This window comes from Phasianus colchicus, chromosome 8 (genome assembly GCF_987193195.1).
Source record: "Phasianus colchicus chromosome 8, bPhaCol1.hap1.1, whole genome shotgun sequence".
In the NCBI taxonomy this organism is placed as follows: domain Eukaryota; kingdom Metazoa; phylum Chordata; class Aves; order Galliformes; family Phasianidae; genus Phasianus; species Phasianus colchicus.
The window spans coordinates 35,860,242-35,880,689 of NC_143443.1; the positions used below are offsets into that span (position 1 = coordinate 35,860,242).

The 20,448-nt window shown below is 43.2% G+C and overlaps 2 protein-coding genes across 13 annotated transcripts in view; both read left to right on the forward strand.

Annotated features, from left to right (window-relative positions):
* The first annotated feature begins 891 nt into the window (after window positions 1-891).
* Window positions 892-18,881, forward strand: TCTN3 (tectonic family member 3). 11 transcript variants are annotated; one of them, XM_090145719.1, is made up of 13 exons: window positions 892-909; window positions 6,980-7,098; window positions 10,431-10,561; window positions 10,875-10,983; window positions 11,068-11,186; window positions 13,261-13,296; window positions 13,681-13,755; window positions 13,848-13,973; window positions 16,048-16,143; window positions 16,397-16,494; window positions 17,059-17,221; window positions 17,969-18,106; window positions 18,556-18,881. In XM_090145719.1, exons 4-13 carry the CDS (start codon window positions 10,944-10,946, stop codon window positions 18,775-18,777), a joined length of 1,113 nt encoding a protein of 370 aa, XP_090001845.1. In that variant the 5' UTR covers window positions 892-909; window positions 6,980-7,098; window positions 10,431-10,561; window positions 10,875-10,943; the 3' UTR covers window positions 18,778-18,881. The 11 variants fall into 11 exon arrangements, with proteins under 11 accessions (XP_090001845.1, XP_090001843.1, XP_031453142.2 ...); XM_090145717.1 differs by lacking the exon at window positions 892-909 and adding an exon at window positions 4,974-5,064 and having other exon boundaries at window positions 10,454-10,561; XM_031597280.2 differs by lacking the exon at window positions 892-909 and adding an exon at window positions 5,696-6,360.
* Window positions 18,882-18,969: 88 nt separating this feature from the next.
* ALDH18A1 (aldehyde dehydrogenase 18 family member A1) overlaps window positions 18,970-20,448 on the forward strand; it is a 43,480-nt gene continuing 42,001 nt past the window's right edge. For both annotated transcript variants that reach the window (XM_031597279.2, XM_031597278.2), the window contains exon 1: window positions 18,970-20,091. The gene's annotated coding sequence lies outside the window, so the exon portion shown is untranslated. The remainder of the gene's footprint in view (window positions 20,092-20,448) is intronic.

The window sequence follows — 20,448 nt, forward strand, 5'->3', positions numbered from 1 at the left end:
AAAGGGGAGGTTGGTGGTGCTGCATGTGGCAGGGGGGTTGGAGATTCCTCGAGGTCCCTTCCAACCCGGGCCATTGTGTGATTCTGTGATTCTGTAAGCGAAGATCAGGTTCATGACCACCTGAGGATCCAAACAACTGCAAGTATATGGATCCTGGTGAGATGCATCACAGAGTCCTAAGGGAACTGGCTGATGTAGTCACCAAGCCATTCTCAAGTCATTGTAATTGGGTAGTCTCTGGTCACTGGAAAAAAGGCAACATCACACCCATTTTTAAAAAGAGTAAATAAGATGACCTTGGGAACTACCAACCTGTCAGTCTCACCTCTGTGCCGGGGAAGATCATGGAGTAGATCCTCATGGAAGCTATGCTACGGCACACAGAAGGCATGGAGGTGATACGGGAGAACCAGCATGGCTTCACCAGGGGCAAATCCTGCTTGACCAACCTATGGCCTTTTATGGTGTCTGTGCATCAGTGGACAAGGAAAGAGCCACTGATGTAATCTATCTGGACTTCATTAAGGCCTTTGACATAGTACCCCACACCATCCTTCTCTCCAAATTGGAAAGACAGGGATTTGATGGGTGAACTATCTGATGGAGAAAGAACTGGCTGCAGGATTGAGTCCAGAGAGCAATAGTCAATGGCTCAAAGTCTGGATGGAGATGTGTATGGAAACTGTTGAGCCATGGCCTGAACTACTGCTTGAGCATTTGGGGAAAAGACCAGGTCAGCTCTGAGAGCTCAGCTGAAGGCAATTCAGCTGTGTGGCCAGAAGGGGTGGAGCCTGCCTGCACCTCTCTTAGACCTCACTTAAGGGCTGACTGCCACTGGGGAAGGGTTTCTTTCTGGAGCTCTCTTCCTGTGGGTGCTTTCCCCTGTGAGCTTGGAATTTTCTTATACAGGTAAGTAATCTTCCCTTCCTTTATTTCACTTTTCTTTTCTTTTGTGCTGATCTTTTGTCATTATTATCTCTGATGAAACATTTTTCCTGTCATATTGATCTGACCAATTGTTACTAGGTGGATGATGAGTGGTGTTCCTTAGGGGTTGGCTGGGGCCAATACCCTTTAATATCTTCACCAGTGACAGTGGGGTCAAATACATCCTCAGGAAGTTTGTTGATGATACTAAGCTGTGGCATGTATTTGACACATCAGAGCGTTGGGATGCTATCCAGAGGGCCCCAGACAGGCTTGAGCAGTAGATACAGGCAGATCTCATAAGGTTCACCATGTTTAAGTGCAAGATGTTGCACCTGGGTTGAGGCAACCCTCACTACCAATACAAACTGGGAGATTAAAAGATAAAGTATAGCCTTGCCCAAAAAGACCTGGGGGTACTGGTGGATGGCAAGCTGGACATGAGCCAACACTGTGCCCTTGCAGCCCTAAAGCTAGCTGTATCCTGGGCTACGTCAAAAGAAGTATGGTCAGCAAGTTAAGGGAGGCAATCCCGTCCCTATGCTCTGTAATGGTGGGGCCTCACCTGGAGTACTGTGTCCAGATGAGGAGTCCTCAAAACAGTAGAGATAAAAATCTGCAGGAGCATGTCTAGAGGAGGGCCACAAAAATGATCCCCAGAATGGAATGCTGTGCCTAGGACAGGCTGAGTGCTAGGGCTCTTCAGCCTGGGGGAGAGAAAGAAGGCTGTGAGATGACCTGAGAATGGCCTATCAGTAACTAAAGTGGAGCTCCAGAAGAGAAGGGGACAGTCTCTGTAGCAGGGTCTGTTGTGACCAAACAAGGGGAAATGGTATTAAGTATGAAGAAGATAGATTCAGGTTAGATATAAGGAAAGTCTTTTACAGTGAGGGTGGGTGAGGCACTGGAACAGGTTACCCAGTGATGTGGTTGATGTCCTGTCCCCAGAGACTTTCAAGGTGAAGCTGGATAAGGCCCTGGGCAACCTGATCTAGCTGTGGTGTCCCTGTTTGCTGCTAGGAGGTTGGGTTAGATGGCCTTCAGAGCTTGCTTCCAACTCAAAAGATTCTATGATGTTTCCCAGCATTCCCAAACCTACTGTAATTTTCCTGGTTACAAATACCCATAGCCATGAACTACTACATTTTGGGATCTGTTCTACCACATCTCTCTGCAAAGAGAGCAGAGCTCCAGCTATGATAGCTTTGGACATAGTAGCTTGTGTAACGAGAGTTCTTTGATTGATTGCTGCAGGCAGTTTAATTCTAGACCACAAACACTGTGGACTGATGTCAGAACTTTTTGTTTATCAGTTTCTAGTAAACCTGTTGCTGTTCTTCTCTGCATTTAGAGCTACATACTCCTGTTATTCTTCTTGGACAGTCACCTACTACCTAAATTATGTTCCTGTGCTGAAATATTATCAATAAATTTAACATGATTTTTTTCTCCTCACATTTTTTTAGATTACATAAATTTTAGCTAAGCAATTCTTTTCATGCTGAAATATATTACAGAATGTCATTTCTGTTATAAGAGCTAATTGATAATGTGATTTGTTATGTTGCTGAGACATAATTCAGAAAGTTATTTTAAAGCCTTTGATACATGGAATAGCACTATCCTTTTAATATTTCTTGTATGAATGGATACTGCATAAGGGAATGATGTGGTGCCATGTAGATGAAATATTTTCAGAAGCTTTTATTCTTGTTGTTTGGGCTTGTGCCAATGTCTTTCTTGTCAAGAGCTCATACACCACGAGCTGTCTCTCATTTAATTTATGCTTTGCTCATTAGGTAGCAGGAATTTTTCCTCCACGTTGTGGAAAAATGCATTTTAATTTTTAAAAGCTCACAGTCAAATATTTGTGAGCATTCTCTAGAATGCTCCTTCCAAATGCAAATTTATCAAGATTATTTATACAATATTATTACTAGGACTTGTCTTTCTGAATGTGCTATTTGTATGAATGATTTAACAGAATCAAATCAGTATTTCATCATGGCTGTTTCCCCTACGGTTGCTAGGGGTTACTCCTCCTACACAGTATCGGATGAAATCAACAGTTTTCATGAAGTTTTTGTATTGCAGGTAGGATTTTTGGTCCATTTATTGCATATTCAGTGTTAAAGAACAATAACCTTCAGAATGACACTTTTTATGATTATGCTATAGTTTAGTTTTTTTAAATCAACTGAAGGCAAGGAGCATCTTGGGAGTCCAACATCTTAGGTTTCTACAACACAAACACACCTCTCTTTCTAACTGTTGAGCCACATACTCAAAAGATTTATTTGGCTTTCATTGCCATCATCTGCTGACTCACTCTATGGGGTGAAAAAACAAACAAACTTGCTATTGTCAGTCCAGTTAGTTTGCTATGAGATGGTCTCACAATTTTTTTCAGTCTTGAATCTTCACTTCAGCAAAGATGACGTTTTACCCAGACCTCTGCACAGTCTGTTTGAAATATGACACCGTCGTCATTCCATGAGCACAGAACGCATCTAAGAATCTCTCTATTTTTGTCTTTTTCCTCTCCCAGTCTATCGCATGATTTGAGAGTCCACTTGAATAGTGGTTGACTTCTAATTCTCACCTGATGATGAAGTAACTGCACTATAAATTGAAGTGTTTCCGTCTATTCTTGTGAATAAAACCTAAACTATTCATCATGTGCCATTTCTTGGAGCTGGGTAGGTTAACTCTAAAATTCTAGAGTGAAAACTACTGCACTTCGGCAAATGCTTTAAAATTGCTGAAAACATTCATGTGTGATCACAGAGGGAAACTTAAGACACATTTAGCTTCATATATGCTGAGGCTCTTTAGACATCTTGCAGTAAATTTAACTGAAAGTGGATTCTTTTAATGTTTAAACTCATTTTTCATTCTTAAACTTTCTCTCACAATTTGAGAAACACCAGAAATATTAAGCTATTAGATGCACACTCAAATTAGGATCTGAAATAGAAATTTTCTATAATGTTATTTCTTAATACTGTTGGTTTTTGGTTGGTTTGTTTGTTGCTTAGCTCCATTCACATGTCCTGTCTTTAAGAGATTTTTCCAAAATTTTTTTACCTGGGATAAAAAAATACTTTGTCTATGTAAGATGCATTTTCTTATTCTCCTTAGTTAAGCCACTACTGTAAATTTACAAAGATATGTAAAATACATTAGTTTGCTTATGCTCTTTTTTTCTTCATTCCTAATTCTACTGTATATTTTTTCCTGAAGTGACTCTTTACTTTTGTACATCAGAAAATTCAATCATGTCACTGCGAACTGCTAGAAACACATGAAGAGAAGTTATCACTTCTGGTACTAATTCCTGAAGCAATGAATTAGATGTCTTTTGGTGTCACTGCATGAATATCCACTGCACCAAACAAAAGTACGGCTTATCACTTTATGTCCTTAGTTCTACTACTATTAAGGATTTTACTGAAATAAAAATTGGTATTTAGCAAAATACAGAAAATATTCTCCTAATACTCTAGGCCATTTCCTTATGACTACACTCCATAGGCCTAATTTATTATTTTTCTAGTACTTCAGAAATTCCAATCAGATATTATGTATATATGTATGCTATTCAATTCTATTGTACTTAACCAGCATGCATTGCATGTTTGTAGGGATTTCATCCCAGATTCTGATTAGCATTTCCAAACAAGTAAAGCTTACAGATCCGATGTTTTGTGAATAAGGCCATTACTCTTTACCAATGATAAAGTAGTGCTGTCAAACTGCAAAGAAATTCTTGGTCATGCTCATTCATCTTTCTGACAGAAGTTGTTGCAATGTAGTTAGGGATTAAGTATCAAATATAAAAGGAAATATTTTTGGAGAAAAACACCTTAACATATTATTTCCATTAGTTTAGTACTCAAACTACTGAATATGCCCACTGTACCAGGATATTAGTGTTCTTTCTAACCTTTGCAGTCTTGTCTTTTTTTATACTAAATTACTATGAAAGGACAACAGTCATTTTTGAAGCACTGAAAGATTTCTGGACTTCACTATTTGGGGTTCTGATTGATGGCAAGTTGATGAGACAGCAGTGTGCCTGGTAGCCAAAAGGGCCAACAGTACCTGGGGTGACCCAGGCTCAACACTGCCAGCCAGGTAAGTGAAGATGTTGTCCCACTTTGCTCTGCATGCGCAGCTTCACCTTGAGAACTTGTTAAGTTTTGGGCACCACAATATAGGCAGGCCATGAAACTACTAGAATGTGTGCAAAGGCAAGCTATGAGGATGGTGAAGAGTCTAGATGGCAAGATGTATGAGGAGCAACTGAGATCTGTTTGTTCAGCCTGAAGGAGGATGAAAGGAGGCCTTGTGATAGCCTGTAGTTCCAGGACAGAGGACTGGAGGGGCTGGCACTGAGCTCTGTTCTCTGGTGACAGCAGGACTCTGGGGAAGAGCATGGAGCTGCTTCCAGGGGGTGGGGTTCAGGTGAGTGTTAGGGAAAGGTTCTGCTCCAGAGAACCTTTGGCACAGGCTCCCCAGGGCAGTGGGCACAGCCCTGAGCTGCTGGCGCTCAAGGAGCGTTTTGATACCATTCTCGGACACAGGGCTTGAGCTTGGGTGGTGCCAGGAGTTGGGACTCGATGACCCTTGTGGGTCCCTTCCCATAAGAGATGTTCTACGCTCGTATGATTTTACTGCAGCTGTTGTCAAGGTTTTTTTCCAGTTTTGCACAAATGAGATAGATCATACGCTTCTGCATGGCAAATTCTGAATCCAGTGAAAACAACAAGTTTAAAATCTGACTCCAACCGATAGTATTATTTTATTGCCAATTCTCACGTATCGGGGAAAAAAAAGAGAGAGAAGTGGAGACTGAGTCACCGGGGCTTCCAGGCGACGAGGCCGAGCGCCTTGCACCACGTCTGTCCCAGCTGAGGAGTCTGCCGCAGAGTCGGGAGACGCCGCCGCTCAGGCTCACCTGGGCCGGGCTGCACGGCACCATCTTTCTGACTTCCGGACGGGCGCCGCGCGCGGCTCCCAGCCCTCCCGCCGAGCACCGCCGACCTGCGCAGAGCAAACGCCGCGCAGCCAAGAAGGCGCGGAGTCGGACGCGCCAGCCCTGCCGTAGGGCACGCCGGAACCGGCAGGCCGGAAGCTGGAGCAGGCGGCGGTAGCGCCGGGCCGGAAGCGGGGGGGCGCGTTTCTTGGCGACGACATGAGTGGGGCGCGGGAGGCGCTGCTCGCCCTGCTGCTGGCGGCGGTGGCTGAGAGCGGCGGGCCAGGGGCCGCGGCTGAGCTCACCGCCGGGAATTTGCGCGAGTCGGCGGCTCCGCGTCGAGCCTCTGCTGCCCGCGCGGCCCGCGGCGGCGCCCGGAGCTCCCTCCTCGCTGCCAGAGGTTTACCCGGCCGCCCGCCTGCCGCCGGTAGTTCGTACCGCCTCGTCGGCAGCAGGTGGGCGGGGGCAGAGTGTCGGGCCGGGCGGCGGAGCTCCCGGGAGCCGCAGTGCAGCGCCGTCGCCGCATCACGGGAAGCGACTCGATTCCGCGGCGGGTCACAAAAGCTTTTTTGCTCTTGGCGGCCGGTATCTAACGGCCTGCGTAGAACTAAGGCACCTCGCTGTATGGCTTTTGGTGGAAAGTGGGGGATCTTAGGAAAAAAGGATTCATATTCGATTGGAACTGGAAAAGCAATAAGGGATGCTGTCAGAGGAAGGAAGTTTCAGCTACTTGGATGTAAAGAGCTGTGGGAGAACCCCATCATCGTGGGTTGTAGTTGGGAAAGAACCTGGAGGAGCTGTAATATGTGGATGCTGAATTTCTTAACCGTTTATTGTTCAAGGAGTGTCGGAATGATTTCTAAGTGTACAGATTGAGTGTATCCACAGTTACTGCAGTGGGGGAGGTGGCCTTCTGAAATTGTCTGCCAATGCAAATTGTACAGTAACTTGTATAAGCAGGTTAATGGTAATACTGTTGGTATTTAGTAAGGTTAAAAGTGAAATATTGCAAGAAAATACTATTTAATTGACTTCTTGGTGTGTGTGTGGGGGGCTGTCATGGTTTGTTTGCAGGTCTGTGAATCAAGTATGTGTGGAAAAATCATTCATATTCAGAGCTAATATTCCTTACCATACTGATACCATTGCTGTCTCTGATGGACCTGATTTGTTCTGTGTGCAGCTGGAGAACCGTAAGTAACTTTTCTTTCTATTAAGCTAATTCTAATATAGCCCCTGCATAAGGGACCTGAAACTTGTGTTACAGTTGTTATTAATTACTATTTTGGCTGCTGTAGTTCCTGTAAGACCATAGGGAATCATGATTCCATCACCAAAGACAAAAAATAATAATTTTGCTCTTTTTAAGGATAAAGTCTCTCTGACTAAATGTAAAAGAGCCTGTTTCAGTCACTCCTGTGTTTGAGATACCTTAGTTTGCTACCCTCATAGCAGAAACTAAATGTTGACATTCAAAATGTACTCCTGTTACGCTTTTCAGAAGGTGATTTCTGATCATGTCTTGCATTACTTTTTTCTTGGGGTTATTTTCATACTTTCTTCTTTGCTGGGACCCATTTTTCTTGCTTTTGCAGTTTTTCTCAGTGCTCCTTTTTGCTGGGTAGAGTTTCACATTTGTCTTAATATGATGGTAAAGAGGACAGTGTGACTGCTCACCATGTACCCGACGATTCATCCTGACCTTGTGCTTCATGTCTAATGATCGTATGTCTGCTAAGTTAAGCAGTCAGGCTTGATCTAGCTTTTGAAGAAGAGACTGGTGCTGTCTTGTTTTCAGCTGCGATACAGCTAATTTTCTTGCTAGTGGCTGATAAGGTGCTGTGTTTGGATATAAAGTGAAAATAATGTTAATAACATGCTAGTATTTCAGTTGTTGGTTAACACTATCTACCTTGAGTCTTGGCTTTTTATGTTGCCTTGCTATCCAGCATTAGAAGCTGGGAGTGTACTAGAAACTGAAGACAGCTGACCCAAACAAACTGAAGGGACATTCCATACCATGTTGCGACATGCTGAACAGTAAAACTGCGGGAGGAGTTAGCCAGATAAATATATTTGGCTAATTATTTATCTCAGCTAATGAGTTCTAAATTTCTCACAGTTCTATCTTCTGATTCTCTCCTCCATCCCACTGCAGGAGGTGGTGAGTGAATAGCTTTGTGGTGGTTGCTAGGCAAGCAAGTGGTAAGACAGCTGTTCTAGTTACCTATTTTTGTAAAACTTATATGGAACTTACTATTCCTTGGGCCTTTGGGCAGGTGTGCTCTTTGCTGAGTAAAAAACTGGCTAGATGGCCAGACTTGGAGAGTGGTAGTGAATAGAGTTAAATCTAGATAGCGACCAGTCACTAGTGTGGTGTTCACCAGGGGGTCAGTATTGGGGCTGCCTTGTTTAATATCTTTATTGATTATCTGGACAAGAGGATTGAGTGCACTTTGAGTAAATGTGCAGATAACACCAAGTCGATCTGTTTGAGAGTAGGGAGACCCTACAGAGGGATCTGGATAGGCTGAACTGATGGGTTGAGTCCAGTTATATGAGCTTTAACAAGACCAAGTGCCAGGTGTTGCACTTCAGTCACAACGTGCATTGCTACAGGCTTGGGCAGGGTGGCTGGAAAGCTGTGTGGAGAAAAAGGATCTTGGGGTGCTAGTTGACAGTAGGCTGAATGTGAGCCAGCACCATGCTCCAGTGGCCAAAAAGGTCGATGGAATCCTGGCTTGCATTAGAAATAGTGCAGTCAGCAGGAAGGGGATTGTCCCTTTGTCATCTTGAGTGCTTTATTCAGTTCTTGGCCCCTCACTAGAAAAAGGCATTGAGGCCCTGGATCATGTCCAGAGAAGGGCAATGGAACTGTGAACAGATCTTATGAGGAATAGCTGAGGAAACTGGGACTGTGTAGTCTAGGGAAGAGGAGGCACACTTTATCACTCTCTACAACTCCCTAGAAGGAGGTAGCGAGGTAAGGGTCAGCCTCTTTTCCCAGGTAACAGCAATAGGATGACATGTAATAGCTTCAAGTTGTGCCAGGGGAGGTTTGAGTTGGTTGTAAGGAAAACTTTATTTTCCAAAAGAGTGGTGATGCATTAGAACAGGCTGCCCAGGGAGGTGGTGGAGTCACCATCCCTGGAGGTTTTCAAGAAAAGGGTAGATGCTGCACTGACTTACATGGTCTAGTGTGGTCACAAGCGTGGGTTTATGATCATCTTTGTGGTCTTTCCAGCCTTCTATGATATCTTATGTCTGTCTCCTTGCCTCCCCCACTCCTCCCCCCCACTCCCCCCCCCAAAAAAAAAGCAGTTGTTTTACTAATGCTTTTTGTCAGATGTAAGAGCTTTTATTTCTGTTTGATGCTTTGTCTGTTTAAAGATTATCTACTTGGCCCTTGAACAGCAGAATTGCACAGAGAGCTTAATTTCCTTTAATTTTTTTTGTTCTTAAATCAACTGAATACCTAAGTCCTTTTTGGTACTAAACTACCTGTTGTGGGTATTTGTGATTTGGAATCTTAAGCGTTTATGAAAGATGTTTTATTTGCATGCATTAAGAAGCTTACTGTTTGAACAAGTCTATATGTTGTATCATTAATCATTTGCCATTTAGAGACTTAGTGTTTTAGCATAATAATGTAATATAGCATTGTAACAGTTCTGAATATCAATGGGCAAGGAAGATATCACTCTGAGATACGAGTAGGAGTTTGTCTTTTAAGGATGTCTATTTACTGTTTATACTTTAAGGTTTATTCAACATTGTTTTTAATCGATTTAATGTTATTTTTACTGATTTCACATACTAATAGGGTTTTGATATTAAAATGTCAGATGAGTGTAACTTGGACACTTTACAAAACGGAGAGCACATATTAAGACAGTTGTCTTAAATAATTTTTGTTATTTCACTAGATCACATTCATATATTAACACGTTTTTCATGAAACATTACAAATTACTACTCATTATGTCATCTTGTTCATAGCTGGTATTACCCTGTGTAGGGAAACTGTTGGGTTACAGCATTAACTGGTGATTGAGCACCTGAAGTGGTGTACCTGGCCTTGGGAGCACAGGCAAGTTGTTTGCAGCTGTGCTTCCCAAGAGACCAGAAGGGGTGGACCCAGGGTGGAGCCACCCTGGCTCATATAATGGCTAGCTACTGAAGGAAGAACATTTCTTGGACCTAGGCTGCTTCCTGGGAAGGAGTGCTGTATAGCCAGTGATCTCCTTCACCAGTTGGGTGAGTTCATCTCTTCTTTCTGTATGTGACTGTTGGCCTACCTGTGAATACTTTGCTTGGTATCACCAAGAACCTGTCAGAAGTAATTTCTTTTGTGAGTAGAGCACCCTGTTAGCAATTAATATATATCACTATCTAGCTTATAACTATATAGCTAAAAATTAATGAAATTGTTGCTTTTAAAATATTGGCATGTTTACTTTTCCTTAGAATTCTTTTCTAGTAATTTGAATGTTGGTGGATTATTATTTTTTTTTCCAACCTTTAGCAAAATTGAACTATTTCCAACAGCCAAGGCATATCAAAGAATCTGATTTTCTGAAGCTCTTGAGGAAGTATGGCAGGCACTCTTTCTTAGCGCAGTCACAAGTCCAGCCATCATTCTCTGCATTTTACCGAGTGAGTTGAATGAAAGTACCAACTGTTTTGCAGGTATACCTTTGCTGTAGCTGTCTGTAATGAGACCTAATGAGAACAAATTCAAAGATCCTTTGTATTTTTCTACCTTTTAAACCATATTATTTTTCAGTTCTTTTCCTTACTGTGTAAAATGTTTCTAATTAGTGTTCTTGTATTTAAAAGTTTGTACAACCCTTTAAACAAAACTGACTGTGTGCAAAAGAGAAGTTCAGGTTTGCCTCTTTGCCTTGATGTCATCACCTTGAACTTGGTCTTACCATTTCACAGTAATGTTTCCAAATTGTCTTTTCAGGCTGGTGATCCAATCCTAATCTACTTTGATTCGTTATCTATACTGAGTGTTCTTAGACAGCCCGTAAAAATGGGAGTCAGTGGACTTTGTGTAGATGGAAATCCAGCTGGTTAGTAAAAGAAAAGGCATTTCTGAGGTTTATGTGCTTCTGTTTTCTCTTATTTGATGTCATCTCTTAACTCTTAACTTCCAGGCTTCCTGGAAAGTGAAAGCACAAGCTGTACTCGCATTTTCACAAACCTGAGCAGGAGCTGTGTCAGTGACCCTGCTCTAAATGCTGCTTCCTACTACCGTGACTTTGCAGTACTAAAGGTGTGTCTTATTTTTTTCCTCTTTTTCAATGCCGTGTTTGCTTGACTTAGCACTGTCATCCATCTCATGTAACTTGGAAAAGGTTACTTGGTGTGTAGTATCCCTTGATCTTCTGATCGTGCCCTTCTTGCTAGAAATCCTGTTGAAAATGTCCCCGATCAGTGATAAATCATCACTTAAATGTGTTTTCCAATAAACTTCAGTTATTAGAAAGTACTTAGTACATATAACAGCTATTTCATTGATATTTCATATTTTATGGTTTAAGTACAACACTTAAATTTTAAATAGACCGTTAAAAATATTTTTCCTTCTCTTCCATCAACTTGATCAACAAAGTAAAGCATGTTAAAGCATGTTCTCAGGAAATAACTAAGGTTTTTTTTTTTTTTTTTGTTACAGTATGTTTTCTGTAAACTCCTGTCTAATGCCAGTTGTCATATAAGCTTGATTTCAGAGAATCACAGAATGGTTGAAGTTGGAAGGGACCTCTGTAGGTCGTCTCTTCTAATCTGTAGCTCAAGCAGGGAGACCTAAAGCAGGTTGTCCAGGACGCTCCATGGGCAACTTGTACCAGTGCTGTGTCACAGGAAAGAGGTGCTTCTTGATGTTTAGGTGGGATCTCTTGTGTTATAGTTTGTATCTGTTCCTCTATACATCCAGTAATTCCCAAATAAAACACTCAAATATCTCCTCCTTCTGCAGTTTTCCAGTCTAAGCTTGATACAGGAGTCTGCTCTATCAGATTAGTCAAAAAAGAGACATCAGAGAACTGGCAAACATCTTGACTTTGGTCTTTCTGTGCTTTATCAAAATCCGTTTCTCTGTTTACAGACAGCTTTCTAAAAGTCACCTTAGGAAATCTGCACCTATAAATACTAAAGCAGTTCACAACTCAGCATCGTGAGAAACATTAGAAAGAATAACAAGATGGTCAAAGGGACCTCTGGTCCATCTGGTCCAGTCTCATGTTCCATCAGAGACACCTAGAGCAGGGGGCTCAGAACTATGTCCTGGTAGCTTTGGAATATCACCAAGGGGGAGAGTCCACAAGCTCTCTGGACAACCTCTGGCAGTGCTCCATCATCAACACAGGATGGAAGTGCTTCCTCATGATCAGATAAAACCTCCTGTATTCCAGTTTGTGCTCTCTCAGCTTCTCCTCACAGGAGAGGAGCTCCTGTTCCTTGACCATCTTGGTGCCCTTCCATTGGCCTCTTTTCAGTATGCCCAGGTTTCTCTTGTTCTGGGACCCTGTAATGTAGATGCAACCTCTCTTCACCTGCTGGTGATGCTTTGCTTAATGCTGCCAGGAATACAATTAGCGTTCTTAGTGAGAAGGGCACACTGCTGACTCGTTTCTATAGTGTCAAATATAGACACTATATTTGGTGTCTATTAACATCTGCTGTAGAATATATGAAATATATTCTAAAATTGAATTTCATATCAATTAATACTTTATCAATCCTGAAAATAATGTCTAATTACTAGTTTATTTTTGTGTTCATCATGTGAGTTTTACCAAGGGATCACTTAATATTTCATTATTCATTTCTTCTCACCGGTTTCTCTGTTACGCTAAGATGATACAGCAATATAGCGTGTCAATATTAGCACCTTATTTAAAGTTAATGGCTCTGCTTACCCTTTAACTGGAAACATTCTTCTAAATTGACATAACTGTAGTAAGAGAGTATTCCACTGACCAAATGTTATTTATGTTTCTGTGCTTACTTGATTACTGACAGCAAAACTTAATTTTTCCTCAAGTAGATGCTAGAATAGGTACATCTATACTCCAGGAACAGATAGAAGATGCTAGTAATACTTTCAGTTTGTTGACAGGGCCAGGAATAAATGCTGTCTTCTGTTTTTCTAAAAATACATTTTTTAAATAGTATATCTGTAATTTTTATCTATGGATGACAAGTTTTACACACCTTAAATAAGCCAAGTGACTTTTGTCACTGAAATACCTAGGATGTATTTTGTTTGTCTTGTGATTTTACTTACAAACTCAGAAAATCTGTTGGTTTTTGGTGCTATTTTTTGGCTTGTTTATTTTCCCTAGGTTCCGATCAATGACACCATTGCAGAGTCCATGAAGGTCAGTCTTTTTTGCCAGTGAAAGTAACTTCTGCTTCTGAAATTAAGTATTGGGAATAGTAGACATTCGTAATAATGCTCATGGCTTGAGAACTTGAGAAGAGAGGGAATATTTGGTGTCCGAAGTAAGACTCCTTGTAAGAAAGCGTCATGTTACAGACAAAAATACAGGGGTATAAGGCAACATGTGCTTTTAAATGATTGAGCACAGATGGCATTGGAGTCAGGGATGTGACAAAAAATCAAAATGGCATCTGGAACAGAGTGGTGTGTTCCCAAATCACAGCTACAGCAGGAAGGTAAATCTTGGTTGGAAAAGCAGTGGGAAGGAGTAAGATGTGCTCTTTTTAAACAGCTGTTATTCATTAATATCTTTACTCTCCAGGTAAGGATCAGCCCAGTTGGACCACCTGGAGCTCCCTACATGGAAGATAATACGTGTAACAATGCTGTTTCTGAAGTATCTTGACCTTTTTATCTTAGTCTCAATGCTAACTTCAAGTTGTTACCCTATTACCGTGTCTCTGATTCTTCTCTGGATTGGACTTTCAGGTGATCTATGAGATAGAATTTAATGGTACCCATGGGATTCAGAGTGTGTCTGTCCAGTTCAAAGTGACGAGCATCTCTGGGAGCTCTGGATTCTCACTGCAGCAGCACTTCACTTTGCGTTTTTGGGTCAGTGTCCCAGTCTTTCCTAGGCTGTTAAGTTTGTGTTCTGTGACTTTTGACCCAATTCTGTACAGAAGAGGTGAGAATAGAGCAGTAGTATGATAGTAGTAGTATGATAACACCATCTGTCAAAAGCAGTAAGAGATGCCTCTGCTCTTAAGTAAATTATACAAGTAGAACAGACTCGGTTTAAGTAAGCAACTTTGAAGGGACTGATTAGTTTGATCTGGCTGGGTTGGATTAGTTTGGTTTTGGTTGGTTTATATTAAGTTACTTGCATTGGTTGTTTTTGGTGGGCAGAAGAGGAGAGAGAGAGGGTCAGGGTCATCAGCACAGTATCAGAAAGGAAAAGGTTGGAGCTAATACTGTATCTGAGATGGTCAGTGTTTGTGAACAAAGTTGGTAAGTTTATTCCGAGTACTGAACTTTGTGCAGTGGGAATGAGATTTACTTTGGAGGGGATGGACTGCTGGGAGACAGTAATGTGTTTTGAAGTTTATAAACTTTCTCCTATAGAGACAATGCAGAGTTGGATAAATGGTGACCCACAGGAGTGAGTTAGTGTGCAGTGCAACCATGCTGAAAAGGGCAGAGCACAGAGGGTTGTCATTGGCGGTGCAGAGTCTGGTTGGAGACCTGTAACCAGCGGTGTTCCCCAGGGGTCGGTGCTGGGTCCGGTCCTGTTCAACATCTTCATCAATGACCTTGATGAGGGGATAGTGGCCACCCTCAGCAAGTTTGCTGATGATACGAAGTTGGGAGGATTGGCTGACACGCCCGAAGGCTGTGCTGCCATTCAGCGAGACCTGGACAGGCTGGAGAGCTGGGCAGTAAGGAACCAGATGAGGTTTAACAAAAGCAAGTGTAGAGTCTTGCACCTAGGGAGGAATAATTGCATGCACCGGTACAGGCTGGGGGATGACCTGCTGGAGAGGAGCTCTGCGGACAGGGACCTGGGTGTCCTGGTGGACAACAGGTTGGCCATGAGCCAGCAGTGTGCCCTTGTGGCCAAAAAGGCCAATGGCATTCTGGGGTGCATTAAAAAGAGCGTGGCCAGCAGGTTGAGGGAGGTGATCCTCCCCCTCTACTCTGCCCTGGTAAGGCCTCATCTGGAGTACTGTGTCCAGTTCTGGGCTCCTCAGTACAAAAAAGACAGGAATCTCTTGGAAAGAGTCCAGCGGAGAGCCACAAAGATGGTGAAGGGCCTGGAGCATCTCCCCTATGAAGAAAGGCTAAGTGATCTGGGTCTGTTTAGCCTTGAGAAGAGAAGACTGAGAGGGGACCTGATCCAGGTCTATAAATATCTAAGGTGTGGGGGGCAAAGTGGCGAGGCCAGACTGTTTTCAGCAGTGTGCGGAGACAGGACAAGGGGAAATGGCCAGAAGCTGGAGCATAGGAAGTTCCGCACCAATGTGCGCAAGAACTTCTTTAGGTGAGGTGACGGAGCACTGGAACAGGCTGCCCAGGGAGGTGGTGGAGTCTCCTTCTCTGGAGATATTCAAGACCCGCCTGGACGCCTACCTGTGCGACCTGGTGTAGGGATCCTGCTTTGGCAGGGGGGTTGGACTCAATGATCTCTGGAGGTCCCTTCCAACCCCTATGATTCTGTGATTCTCAAAGTCTGTCTGCATAAAACAGTTTAGAGGTGGTGTCTCTCAGAATCAAGGTTTGTTCTGCAGATCATCTTTAAAATTGTCCAGAGTTATATATTTGCTTCCTTAGACAGGAATGCTGAGCAACTGACTCTCAAAAACTGCCCTGGCAGAGTCTGCGCTTCAGGATAATGACAGCCAGTCGGTTTGGATTGTTTGTTTGGGGGTTTTTTTGTTTTGTTTTTGTTTACCTTCTGGACTACGTATTAACTTGTCAGGTGAAAAAAGACTATTTGAAATCAAACAGCGGAGGCTTTAGTAGCATATAATATTCAGATATTCAGTCATTCAAAAAAATGAGTTAAGTCTACTTTTCTGAGAATGCAAATGTAATCTCCTGAGATGAAGAGATCTAATAAATACTAATGTTTTTCTCTCTTTTTGTAACATTCTTTCTTGCTTTGTCTCTTTTCTTTGCCTCTTTGTAGACCAGGATGCTTTCTCATACACTGCCTAGAAGTGGAAACCCTGGTTATATCACTGGAGCACCACTACTGATTGCAAATGGTAGTGCAGTGCAGCACGTATCCTTTCTGCTGTCATGGTTATCTGTCATTGGGTTTCTTGACTTATGTTACTATGTTGCTTGGACTTGTGAAATTGTACCTTTGTCTGTGAGGGCATACTTCAGTAAGACTTTGCAGCCAGCAATAAGCTGTTTGGTCAGAGCTGAATTGTAGACCTGTGACAGTGCAAAGGAAGAATGTGCAGTAAGAAGATTGTTAAATACAAGTTGAGTGTCCTTTGTGATCTGCTTCTTGACATGCAGATTGTTAGATGAGCATTCTGCAGAGCGAAGGTGATGGCAGTTGCTCACAGTTTCTGAGACATACAGTACGATTTGGAAGCAATATGAGAATTGGTTGCAAACTCAGGTAAGAACACGATCTGTGGTCACCCTTCCTGAAACATCTAGGAGGCATGGAGTCAGTTAGCACCTTTTTCTGTAGTTTTCCCTCATTTCCATGGAGCCAAGGTCCATCTTTAAGGTCACCCATGGTTTTAATACAGATCTTTCACATTAACCCTAAGACTATCGGAGGGATGGTGAGATTCTAGAACAGTTTGAACGTGAGAGATGATCTTCTAGGAAGTCTTCAGGCTTTGGTCTGGCAGCATGTTGCAGAGAAGAATAAAGTTTATATTTGAGAAGTGGTTTATAATAGAACCTTAAAAAATGATTATTCTAATTTGGTTTGTTATTTTGTTGGTGAAAAGTCAGGTATACCATCACTGAGGTGGTAAGATGGCTAAAAAGCTGTCAGTATTCTTCGTGTTATCTTGTCATGTTCTTCACCCTTTTCTTTGCAGAAAGGATTGAACGTTGACTCATCAGAAGAACAGAAGAAATACTTGTTGCTGAGGAAGGCTGTTGATGCCATGTGCTTCTGTCTTGGAAAGCCCTTTAGATAAAGCTGTTACTTTTTTTCTCGTTATAGGCTAACTCAAATGGAAGAAAGTAATTGCAGTTACATCCAGCTGAAGTTATATAAGGCTTTTCAGGGGATGAACCAAGCAGGGGACCTTGCTATAATTGGTAGTGCTCGTTCAACCCAAGAAGAAGAGTGGTTGGCCATTCTGATCCAGAACTGCAGTGTACAGGTAATATAAATGCAGGAAGACAATCTGAATATCTTTTTCATGTCTTTGTTTTAGTTTGAGATGTGTGAGTAATGTTAAAAAATAAAAAAAATGAACCAGCTTGTTCATCAAGACTAGTTTTATTTGTGTGGTAATCCACTGGCTTTCAGGAGTCTTAATACTCATAAACACTCATATTTATTAGTGTTCATATTGTTAGGATATTTACTAAACAACAACAAAAAACTGATAGATGTAATCTCTCTTGGTTCCTTGTAATGGTATTTAAATAGCCAAGAAGAGTTTAATGCTTAATCTCGTGCTGTGCTAGTTAGTTTTCTGATTGTGTTGTAAGATTAATACAATCAGTTTACTCCCATTAATTTGATACTTACATTACCATCTTTTCTGATTTTTTTTTGTTGTTGTTGTTTCTAGTGATATTATATATTGCCACACTAAAGCTAAGAGCTTGCAATCCAAGTGCTTGCTGGGGAGGCAAATTTTGTTTTAATAATTATTCATCTATTATCATGTAAGGCAAAATCCAGGTGATAGAGATAAATTGTCTGGAAATTAGATGACAGTGAGATGGATACAGCTCTAAAATGGGCAGCTGACCTGACAAGAAGTTATGGGGTTAGTCCTGAAATAAGAATCTCAATCACTGAGACCTTTGCTACCTGAAGTATTGGGTTTTGATCATAATGGTCCTTTTTAACATTTAAATTACTGTATTGAAATGTTTGGGTTACATTTTATTTTCAGACTAAGAATTGCAGTTCCTGTTGCATGATTCCTGTGACCCTGGATGTACAGATATTGTGGACTAAGATGGGTCTCCTGTCCAAGCCACAAGCTCAAATATTGGGTGTACGGTACTTTTATCAGTGTCAACCCCTAAAGGTATGGGATTTCAAATCCTTCTATCATACACTAGTATGAAATGGGATTCACAGATTATTTAAGAACCAAGGTATCAAGTGGTTTTGATATTGAGGAGTTGATCTACCAAGTTTTAGAAGTGGTTTGGCTACAGTAACAAGAGTTTGTATTTAACTGATCTGTAGAGGAAGTTGGTTTTATGGCTTTGCTGATTAATGTTCTCAGTCATTTGTACAGCTAGGAAAGGTACTTTCTTTTCAATCACAAACCACTTCATATTAAAGAGTCAAAACCTTAATTTAAGCTCAGTGTAAAGTAGGAGTTATAAAAGTTCAGTAGCTTTATGTCTTGTCCCTTAAAAGCTTGTGGAGCGCACAAGCTGTTTCAAGAGTCCATTACAGAACTTACCTGGGAGATGCATGTTTTGCATGAGGCATGCTGAATTCTTTCTACTTTCCGTTTTGTTACAGTCCCTAAGCACGAGCTTGGTGCCTTTGACAACTGTTGTTACCTTCACTGACATGACAGAATGGCCAGAACCTCCACGTGGCCTGCCGAAAGTACACTGGAAACTCCCATTTGACTTTTTTTTTCCATTCAAGATGGTACTGAATATTGAAAGAAGTTACAGAGATGATTTGACTGCCTTTTTTGTTGTGATTATAATATTGTCTAGTATTCTCTGCTTTTGAAGAGAGTCAAATAGATGGGACCTGTATAACTAAAGTTCACTTACTGAACTTTAAGTACATTTGTGGTGTGATACAGATCATAAACTGTTTTCATCAGATTCTTATACTGTCTATCATATCTTAAGTGCCTTCTGTTGATGGATTAATGCACTTGATTAGTTTCTGTCCTGTGTCCTCTCATTCTCCTGTTCTCCATATACACAATCTTTAAACCTCCTTGAAGTGAAATTCTTAAAGGATGGGGTAGTTGAGAGATGTTGCAAGAATGAGGAGCAGGAAGAAGGAAGTTAAAATGAACTTGCTCCCAGAAACTGAGTGCTTTCTAAACCAGGAATGTATCGAGAGGACTGAAGTTAAGACATGTATGTTGGATCATAGAATGGTTTGTGTTGGAAGGAGCCTTTGAGATCATCTAGTTTCACCCCCCTTGCTGTAGGCAGGGACACCTCCTCCTAGAACAAGTTGCTCACAGCCCCATCCAGCCTAGCCTAGAATGCTCCCAGGGAGGGAACATCCAGTCTCCCTGGTCGACCTGTTCCAGTGTCTCACCACCTTCACAATACTGAATTTCTTCATGATGTCTTGTTTAAAATCTACCCTCTTCCAGTTTAAAGCCACTTCCCCTTGTCCTGTCCCTACCTGCCCCTTACCAGAAGTCCCTCCCCAGTTTTCCTGAGGCCCTTCAGCTACTGGAAGGCTGCTGGAAGGTCTCCCTGCTGCCTTCTCTTCTCCAGCCTGCAGAGCCCAGCTCTCTCAGCCTGGCCTTGCAGGGAGGTGCTCCAGCCCTCTGATCATCTCCGTGGTCCTCCTCTGGACCCGCTCCAACAGCTCCACGTCCTTCCTGTGCTGGGGGCCCAGAACTGGACGCGGTGCTGCAGGTGGGGTCTCACGAGAGCAGAGCGGCAGAATCTCCTCCCTCGCCCTGCCGTCACACTTCTCTTGATGCAGCCCAGGATACAGTTGGCCTTCGTGAGCCAGCGGTGTGCGCTCGCAGCCCAGTTGAATACTTCATCGACTTTTACCCAGCAAGTCAGAGATGGAATTGGAGGCGGTCCGTTCCGCCGGGCGGAGCTGTGAGCGTCCCGGGCGCTCGGTCAGGCGCTGTGTGACTGCGGCGCGCCGCCGCGCTCTGCGGAAGGGGAGCCGCCGCTTCCTGCCGCCGCCTCCCTCTCCGGTCGCGCTCGGTTGGCGTCGTGCCGCCGGGGTCGCTCCCATTTGTACCGGAACGCTCCTTCCGCCGCGGGTCGCCCCGTGGAGCGTTCGCCCGCCCGAGCGCCTCTTCTGCCGGAGGATCACTGGAGGGAGCCCGGCCAGGTGGGCGCGGAGGGGCGGGCCGGGGCCGGCATGGAGCCCGCGTGCGTCGCGCTGCCGGGAGCTGAGCGGCGGAGGGTGGGGGGCTGCCGAGCGGGCCGGGAGCTGCGGGCTGCGGCCGTGAGGCGCGTCTGGGTGCGGCGCTGCGGAAGCTGGCCGCCGGGCTGCGGCGGGAGGTGGCGGACGCGAGGGGGTTTGGTCGTGGCCGCGCGTCGCCGAGCGCGCGGTGCGGCCGGCGCTGCGTTGTGCTGACCGCCGGCGGTCTCCGTCCGGTTCTCCTGTGGTTCGGTCGGGCCCGAACGAAGCCTCCTTGAAAACGAGTGAGCTGAGCCTTGCGACGACACGGGTACCGTGCGCACA